The sequence below is a fragment of the Rhincodon typus genome, chromosome 43 (genome assembly GCF_021869965.1).
Source record: "Rhincodon typus isolate 14 chromosome 43, sRhiTyp1.1, whole genome shotgun sequence".
Lineage (NCBI taxonomy): Eukaryota > Metazoa > Chordata > Chondrichthyes > Orectolobiformes > Rhincodontidae > Rhincodon > Rhincodon typus.
In genome coordinates, this window is record NC_063374.1 from 1,063,378 (window position 1) to 1,072,928 (window position 9,551).

A 9,551-nucleotide genomic window follows, 5' to 3' on the forward strand; every position below is an offset into this window, starting at 1 on the left:
AGTTCAGTTTGAAACGTGGTTGGCGTGGACTAGTTTGACCAAAAGGTCTATTTCCATGCTGTATGACTCTATGACTGAGGAGAAGAAAGGGAGGGTGGAGAGAGGGATATTATTTAGAAGCTCAATGAGGCAAGGTCTATTTCTTCAGGAAAGAGTGTATATTGGAGGTTTTGGAGAGTGGCGTGGTACCTGAAGAGATTGATCAGTTAACAGTATCAATGAACATGGGGAGGTTGTGTTAGTGTGAATGGGATCAAGGGAGCAGAAAGCGATCTCTTGGGCAAGATGCACTCTGATAGGGTATGAAGAAAGATTGGAGGGAAACTGGAGAAAGATGTGAGTTTAGTGTTGGGACAAAGAGGAACTTTAGAAACTCTATGACCCAGTGGACTAGTGGATAGGAGGGAAGCAGCAGAGGCAGCTGATCAGATTGTCTCGGTTTTAGTGACAAAAATACCCGAACAAACTCCTCGCACTTGTTGTTGGAGGTGAAGATGGAGAGATAAGGGAGAGGGAAACCTATCAAAAAGAATTAACTTGTGTTTGAGATATTAAAAAGACTCAACATACCATATATTGAGCACAAAACTAATTTATTTGACTGTATCCAAAACATTAATTACTATAACTGGGCTGGTGTTTAGTATCATCAGCAGAAACAGATCCCAATGAACATGGTTCAGGCCTGTATTTGATTAACAGCAAAATCCAATCACTTTCGTTTCTTGTGAACTCGTTGATGTGTCAGCAGGTGGGATGACTGAGTGAATCCCTTCCCACACTCGGAGCAGGTGAATGGCCTCTCCCCTGTGTGAACACGATGGTGTGTCAGAAGGCTGGATGACTGAGTGAATCCTTTCCCGCACATGGAGCATGTGAACGGCTTCTCCCCAGTGTGAGTTCGCTGGTGTACGGTGAGTTGAGATGATTGTCTGAACCCAGTTCCACAGTGAGAGCACCTGAATGGTCTCTCGTCAGTGTGAACACTTTGGTGGGATGTCAATTCCTTGGAGGTTTTATAGCGCTTTCCGCAGTCTGGGCATTTAAAAGCTCTCTCGTCAGTGTGAATGCGCTGGTGTGTCAGCAGCTGGGATGACTGAGTGAATCTCTTCCCACAATTGAGACAATTGAATGGTCTCTCCCCGGTGTGAACTCGCTGGTGTGTGAGCAAGTTAGAAGAACAAGTGAAACCCTTCCCACAGTCAGAGCAGGTGAACGGTCTCTCACCCGTGTGGCTGCGCCGATGAGTTTCCACCTCAGATGGGGATTTGAATCCCTTTCCACAGTCACCACATTTCCACGGCTTCTCCCCATTGTGTCTGCATTTATGCTCTGAGAGGTTGGATGATTGGCTGAAGCCTTGGCCACACAAAGAACACGTGTACAGTTTCTCCCCCACGTGAGTGCTTTGGTGTCTGTGTAAGTTGAACAACTGAATAAATCCCTTCCCACATTTGGAACAGGTGAACGGCCTCTCCCCAGTATGACTGCGGCGATGAGCTTGCAGCCACGATGGGTGAATGAATCCCTTCCCACACTCGGGGCAGGTGAATGGCCTCTCCTCCATGTGACAGCGCTGGTGAATTTCCAGTTGGGACAGTTGACTGAATCCTTTCCCACAGTCTGCACATTTCCATGGTTTCTCTCCAGTGTGACTACGTTTGTGTCTCGACAGACCTGATGACTGGCTGAAGCCTCGCCCACACAAAGAACATCTATACGGTTTTCCACCAAGGAGAATGCTATTTTTTCCTTCCATGTTCAAAATCCAATGATATTCAGCTTCTGATAGACTGATAGTACCTGAAAAGACACTTACTTTGAATTTCTCATTGTAATTTCACCATTTCTAATATCCTGTGACAATAATTTAAAACAGAAAAACAGGAGTGAGAGACAGTCCACAGAAACACTAAGGCATGCTGTGAAAAGGAGCCAAACATTTGTGGGGTCTTCTCCGGGAAACATTAACTGCAAAAGTTGCCCAATTGTCACTAAACCTTGACTGGATCACTAATATCCTTCAGGAAAGAAATCCTGCCACCTGGTCTGTGTCCACACATAGGAATATGGAACTTAGAAACAGTAAGACATTCAGTCCTTCAAGCCCTCCCATTGAATAAATGATGGCTGGTCTGTTTGTGGTTTTAGTTCCAATCTCCTAACTGAACCCCCATAACCTCAAACTCACTTGTCTACGAAAAATCGATCTTACTCAGCCTTGAATAAATTTAAAGACCCAGCATCCACTATCTTCTGTGGAAGAGAATTCCACACACCAGCATCCGTAAGTGAAAAAAAGTTCTCGTGTCCAACTTAAAAAGGAGACCCCTTATTCTTAATGTGGTTCTAGGCTCCCCAAGTGAGGAAACATCCTCGTGGTATCCTCCCTAACCAGTCCCCTGAACTTTTTAAAAGTCTCTCATTCTTTTAAGTCCCGATTGATATAGATCTAATTGTTTCCAAACCTTTCCTAAGAGCAACCTTTGTCTAAAGAATGAGACAAGTGAACCTTTTCTGAATTACTCCTAAAGCAAATATGTTTCAAATAAGGGGACCAGAACTGTATGCATTCACCTGATGTGGTCTCACCAATGCTCTGTGCAGCTGCAGAAAATCTTCTCTTATTTTCTATTCCACCCTCCATTCCAATAAACAACATTCCATTTGCTTCCTGATCACGTGCCATACCTGCATACTAACTGTCGGAGATACGTGTACCAAGACACCGAGATCCCTCTATACTGAAGAATTCTACAATCTCTCTGTTCTAATGGCATTCTGGTTTTCTATTCTTCCACTCAAAGTGGAAAGTTCACACGAAGCCTTGTTACAGCCTTGGTTCAAATTTGGATAATATAGCTGAATTCCAGAGGTGGGCTAAGAGTGGCTGCCCTTGCTATCAAGGCCACATTTGATCCAAGAGCCCAAGCAAAACTGGAGTTGATGTGAATCAGAGAAAATCTCTCCACTGGTTGGAGTCATACCTGGTACACAGGAAGGTGGTTGTGGTTGTTGGAGGTCAGTCATCTCAGCTCCAGGACATCTCTGCAAGAGTTCCTCAGAGGGGTTGTCCTAGGTTCAGCCATCATCATCAATGCTTCATTGATGACCTTTCCTCCATCATAAGATCAGAAGTGGGGATGTTCAGTGATAATTGCACAATGCTCAGCACCATTCACAACTCCTCAGATACTGATGCAGTCTGTGTTCAAATGCAATAAGATCTGGACACTTTCCAGGCTGGGTCTGAAAAGTGGCAAGTAACATTCAAGCAACACAAAAGCCAGGCAATGACCATCTCCAATAAGAGACGATCACCTCTTGACATTCATTAGTGTCACCATCACTGATTATCCCAAAGTGAACATTCTGGGGGTTACCATTGAATAGAAACTCAACTGGACTAGTCATATAAATACAGTGGCTACAAGAACAAATCAGAGGCTAGGAATACTGTAGTGAGTAACTCACCTCCTTACTCCCCAAATTCTATCCATCATCTACAAGATACAAGTCAGGATTGTGATGGAATACTCCCCACATGCCTGGATGAGTGCAGTTCTAACAACATTCAGGAAGCTTGACACCATCCAGGACAATGCAGCCCGCTTGATTGGCACCACATTCACTCAGTAGCAGCAGAATACATAATCGACAAGATTCACCGCAGTGATTCACCTTTAGTAAGGCTCCTTAGATAGCACCTACCAAACCCACAAACACTGCCATCTACAACAAGGTCTGCAGATATATGGGAACTAAGAACGCCTGCAAGTTCCCCTCAGAGCCATTCACCATCCTGACTTATAAATATATCATGGTTCCTTCAGTGACGCTGGGTCAAAATCTTGGAATTCCCTCCCTAAGGGCATTGTGGGTCTACCAACAGCACATGGGTTGCAATGATTCAAGAAGGCATTTCACCACCACCTTCTCAAGGAAACTAGGGATGAGCAATAGATGCTGGCCGAGTGAGCGAAGCCCACATCTCGTGAATGAATGAAGAATATTATATTCCGTTTGACAAATTTCTGCCTATTCACTCAACTGCTCATAATCATTACTCGGACATGGTTACAAGGAGGTCACAGTTCAAGGCTTATATATTCAGGGGTATGTGAGTTTTCAAACAGACAGGCAGGAAACAAAGCGTGGTGTGGTAGCTTTGTTAGTATGGGATGGAATAAGTACGATAGAAAGAAATGATCTTTAATCAGTGGAGGTAAAAAATAACAAGGGGAAGGCGGCATTGGTGGAACAAAGGAATTTGGAGCAAGAGTAGGCAATTCAGCTCTTTAACCTTGCTCTGCCATTTAATATAATCATGGCTGATCTTTTCCTGGTCTCAACTCCACTCTCTTGCCTGCTTCCTATTACCCTTTATCCTGCTTTTCATCAGAAACATATCTATTGCTTTCTTGAATCTGTTGATTGATTCTGCTTCTACCGCATTCTGGGGCAGTGAGTTCCACAGATTCATAACCCTCTGAGAGAAGTAGTTCCTCCTCTTCTCAGTTTTGAACCTACCTCCTCTCACTCTGTATCTATGACCTCTTGTTCAAGACTGTCCCACAAGGGGGATCATCTGATCCACATCCACCTCAATCAGATCTCCTTTAATTCTTCTGAACTCCAGTGAGTATAAGCCCAAGCTATTCAACTGCTCCTCATCCCTGGAATCAACTTAGTGAACCTCTTCTGAACTGCCTCCACTGTTACCACATTCTTCCTCAATTAAGGAGACCAAAACTGGAAACAATACTCCAGGTGTGGTCTCATCAACACCCTATATAATTGTAACAACACTTCTTTAAAAGTCTATAGGTCCCAATGCATTAGCTGTACTGCAGGACCGAGAATGCATCAGGAGATAATGGCAGCATGTTAAAAAAGAGGAAGTGCATTCATCATGGATGACTTTAATCTTCAAACAGATTTGGAAAATCAAATTGGAGACGTAGCCACAAGGACATACTTGTAAGAGTATATTGTGGAGTATATTTAGGTGGCACAGTAGCTAGCACTGCTGTCTCACAGCACCAGGGACCCAGGTTTGATTCCACCCTTGGACAACTGTCTGTGTGGAGTTTGCACATTCTTCCCATGTCTGCAGGGATTTCCACCAGGTGCTCTGGTTTCCTCCCACAGTCCAAAGATGTGCAGGTTAGGTGGATTGGCCATGTGTCCAGGGGTGTGTAAGTTAGGTGGATTAGCCATGGGAACTGCAGGGTCACAGGGATAGGGTAGGGGATGGGTCTGGGTGGGATGCTCTTCAGAGGGGCTGCGGACTTGTTGGGCCAAATGGCCTGTTTCCACACTATAGGGTGTCTAAGACTGTTTCCCAGGACAACATGTTGTTGGTCCAAAAAGGGATCAAGCTATTTTGCATCTGGTAACATGAAATAAGGCAGGTTTAATCAATGAGCTCAGAGTAAACGATCCCCAGGACACAGTGATCACAATTTTTGGTTTTCTGTCTCTCCTCTAGAATAATGGTATTTTATTTTGCTATTTACCAAACTGCTGGGACTTTGAAGGCTCTAGCCTCTATGGGAGGAGAGTGTATGTGGGAGAAACCAAGTGATAGAGAGGTTTGAGTGGCATAAATCATTAACCTCCACCACCTAGCAGGATTAGGGTAGCATGGAGGTGTGAACACCATCAGCTCCAAATTCTCCTCCAAGTCACATGCCATCCTGACTTGTCTGATATCCAGTACTGGCTGAGCAAAAATTTCCTCCAATTAAGTATTGAGAAGACTGAATCTATGATTTTTAGCTCCTCCTACCAACTCCATTCCCTGACTACTGCTCTCGTGCCTCTCCCTGGGCAGTGACACCCATCTCTCACTCTAGCAACTGTCCAAGGTGGATCAGACTGTTCACAAGCACAATGTCCTATTTCAACCCAAGAGCTTCAAACCACAGATTGCCATCATCACCAAGATCTCCCATTTCTATCTCAGTACCATCACCTGACTCCACCTTCATCTCAGCTCCTCTGCTGCTGAAACACTCATCTATCTCTTGGATGTTTACCACGTTAACTTAAGATACATAATAGTTGTAATTGTAAATTGTGAAGAGGACATAATCTGTCTAATCCACATTGCAATCTCCTTAAGTGAGTGAAAAAATATTTGGTGGGATTAGAAGATTGTTCACTTCAGCAGGAAGATTAGCAAAGTGATATGTTATTGAACTGCAGACAGATTGCAGCACCCTTAGACACAGAGGGGTCCAAGCACATGAATCACAAAAAGGTTAGAATGCAGGTACAGCAAGTGATTAGGAAGGCAAATGGATTGTGGCTTATTACAACAGGGGAATGGAATATACAAGTAGGGATGTTTTGTTATAGGTGTATATGGTCCTACAAGACTATATCTAGAGTGTTTTATTCAGTTTTGGTCTTCCTATTTTAAAAAAGGCACAAAAATGTATTGATTGTAAGAAGAGGTCTTCTGATAAGGAAGTGTTAGACAAGTTAGGCTGCTGTCCATTTGGAAGAATGACGATCTTCTTGAAACATACAAGTTCCTGAGGGGACTTCTCAGGGTGACTGCAGTAAAGAGAGAGACTAGAACTAGCACACATAATTCAAAAATAAGGGTTCTTGCACTTAAGACAGAGATGAATTGATTTTATTCTCAAGGGTCGAGTATCTAAGGTACTCTCTTCTGCAGAGAGCAGCTAGGCATGGTCATTTGATACTTTTGAGGCAGAGGTAGATTCTTTTATTTTGGGCCTCAAATAGAAATCTTGAATATAAACAAACATAATCTTAACACAGCTTCTGGTTATATCAAAGGATATAATCAGGACAGTGGAGTTGAGGCTACAATCAGATCAGCAATGGTCTTGTCAACTGGCAGGGCAGGCCTGAGAGGCCAAAATGCTGCCTTGTGCTCCTAATTTGCAATGGTGCCACTTCTACAGCATGGTATCCAGTTCTGGTCTTCACATTTTTGGAAAGACATGAGAGTCCTTGAGAGGGTGCAGAGATGGTTGGACTAAAGAAATTGAAAGGACAATTGATATAATGTAAGAGTAGGTAAGGTAGATAAAGAGATAACAAGGTGTAGAGTTGGATGAACACAGCCGGCCAAGCAGCATCAGAGGAGCAGGAAGGCTGACGTTTCGGGCCTAGACCCTTCTTTGGAAATGGGGGAGGGGAAGGGGGTTCTGAAATAAATAGGGAGAGAGGGGGAGGCGGATAGAAGATGGATAGAGGAGAAGATAGGTGGAGAGGAGACAGACAGGTCAAAGAGGCGGGGATGGAGCCAGTAAAGGTGAGTGTAGGTAGGGAGTTAGGAAGGGGATAGGTCAGTCCAGGGAGGACGGACAGGTCAAGGGGGGCGGGATGAGGCTAGTAGGTAGGAGATGGGGGTGGGGCTTGAGGTGGGAGGAGGGGATAGGTGGGAGGAAGAACAGGTTAGAGAGGCGGGGATGAGCTGGGCTGGTTTTGGGATGCAGTAGGGGGAGGGGAGATTTTGAAGCTTGTGAAGTCCACATTGATACCATTGGGCTGCAGGGTTCCCAAGCGGAATATGAGTTGCTGTTGCAACCTTCGGAGGCCCAGGATAGACATGTCGTCTGAGGAATGGGAGGAGTTGAAATGGTTCGCGACTGGGAGGTGCAGTTGTTTATTGCGAACTGAGCGTAGGTGTTCTGCAAAGCGGTCCCCAAGCCTCCGCTTGGTTTCCCTGACGTAGAGGAGGCCACAACGGGAACAACGGATGCAGTATACCACATTAGCAGATGTGCAGGTGAACATCTGTTTGATGTGGAAAGTCTTCTTGGGGCCTGGGATGGGGGTGAGGGGGGAGGTGTAGGGGCAGGCGTAGTACTTCCTGCGGTTGCAGGGAAAAGTGCCGGGTGTGGTGGGTCTGGACGGGAGTGTGGAGCGGACAAGGCAGTCACGGAGAGAGTGGTCCCTCCGGAAAGCAGATAAGGGTGGGGAGGGAAAAATGTCTTTGGTGGTGGGGTCGGAGTGCAGATAGCGGAAGTGTCGGAGGATGATGCGTTGGATCCGGAGGTTGGTGGGGTGGTACGTGAGGACGAGGGGGATTCTGTTTTGGTTGTTATTGAAGGATGAGTTGCGGGAAATGCGGGAGACACGGTCAAGGGCGTTCTCAACCACTGAGGGGGGGAAGTTGCGGTGCTTGAAAAACGAGGACATCTGAGATGTACCGGAGTGGAATGCCTCATCCTGGGAGCAGATGCGGCGGAGGCGAAGGAATTGGGAATAGATAAAGAATCTTTTTCCATTAGGTGATGGTACAAGGATTAGGGGAGACAGCTTTAACGTTTTAAGCAGAATTCTGTCTGTCCTTCCTAAATTGTGTTGCCCAGACCTCAACAAATTTAATACCACCAAGATTCTGGCACCCTTATCGCTCAGCTATTAATTCAGAAACTCAGCTAATATTCTGAGGATACAGGTTTGAATCTCACCGCAGCAGATAGTGGAATTGGATAAAGATGGTTTGAATTCAGTAAAATAAAAATCTGGAATTAAGAAATTACCGATGACCGTGAAACCATTTCCGATTGTCGGAGAAACCCATCTGGCTCACTAATGTCCTTCAAGAAAGAAATCTACCATCCTCACCTGGTCTGGCCTACACTCCAACCCACAGCAATGTGCTTGACTCTCAAATACTCTCTGGGCAATTAGGGATAGGCAATGAATGCTGGCCTAACCAGCGATGCCCACATCTTGTGAATGAATGAATTAAAAAAAGTTTCTCCAGATGTGGTCGAAACAGGGTTGGAATAACTTGGACTTTCTGTCATCAGATTATACCTGAAAATCCTTTCCCACAAACAGACTCGTTTCCTCCACTGTCCAAGGCCGGTGATTCAGGTCCTAGCGAATCAAGTGTGTCCATCAGATTTTTTTTAAAAAAAATTCGTTCACAGGCTGTGGGTCTCAGTGGCTAATTTATCATTTATTGTCCGTCCTTAATTACCCCGCTGAATGTGGGAATGAGCTGGCTTCCGGAACCGCTTCAACCCCGTAGGTACACCCATAAGACTAAAGGGAAGTTACGCTTGGTTTGAACTTGTTGACTGCAAATCCGACCCATTTAAAACCCTGTAAGTTGAAATTGTAAAACACCTTTCACTCAGATCAGGACAGAAATTCAGGAGAGACAAACATTTAACTGGGTTTGGGTTTGCTGTGTATAAATGCTCTTCCCGTAACCCCCCTGTAAAAAGGAGATCGCATATGGGCGCTGCTCCTTATTGCCCCCGACAAAGATGGCAGGCCACATGCGCCTTGCTGAACATCGCCCCTGATAAAAATGGCGGCAGTCACACCGCGTATGACTGTTCCTGCTGCGCGTCTTGGGCGCAAATTCGAAAGGAATATGTTATAGTTCAGATTTGGACGACTCAATCGATTGGTTATAAAAAGTCTCCTTCCCACATAATATACACCTCCTACACGCTTCGCCTGAATTTTACCCTTCACCCGCTTCTTTTTCCCTACAGTTGCTGCACCGCCCGTAGGAGGCAACAATGACATCACCCGTGATCGCG

General features: G+C 45.2%; 1 protein-coding gene across 1 annotated transcript; it reads right to left on the reverse strand.

Annotated features, from left to right (window-relative positions):
* Positions 1-580: 580 nt before the first annotated feature.
* LOC109937036 (zinc finger protein 239-like) lies at positions 581-9,001 on the reverse strand. The gene is made up of 2 exons (XM_048619688.1): positions 8,812-9,001; positions 581-1,803 (listed from the first exon to the last, which is right to left on the reverse strand). Exons 1-2 carry the CDS (start codon positions 8,894-8,896, stop codon positions 713-715), a joined length of 1,176 nt encoding a protein of 391 aa, XP_048475645.1. The 5' UTR covers positions 8,897-9,001; the 3' UTR covers positions 581-712.
* Positions 9,002-9,551: the final 550 nt, after the last annotated feature.

What these genes read in the sequence shown, in the direction of transcription:
- LOC109937036 (XM_048619688.1), bottom strand. Translation starts at nt 8,896, where the DNA reads ATGGACACACTTGATTCGCTAGGACCTGAATCACCGGCCTTGGACAGT. An exon ending in TTGTGGGAAAGGATTTTCAG is followed by an intron (nt 1,804 to 8,811) that starts GTATAATCTGAT and finishes GTGTCTTTTCAG; the next exon opens with GTACTATCAGTCTATCAGAA.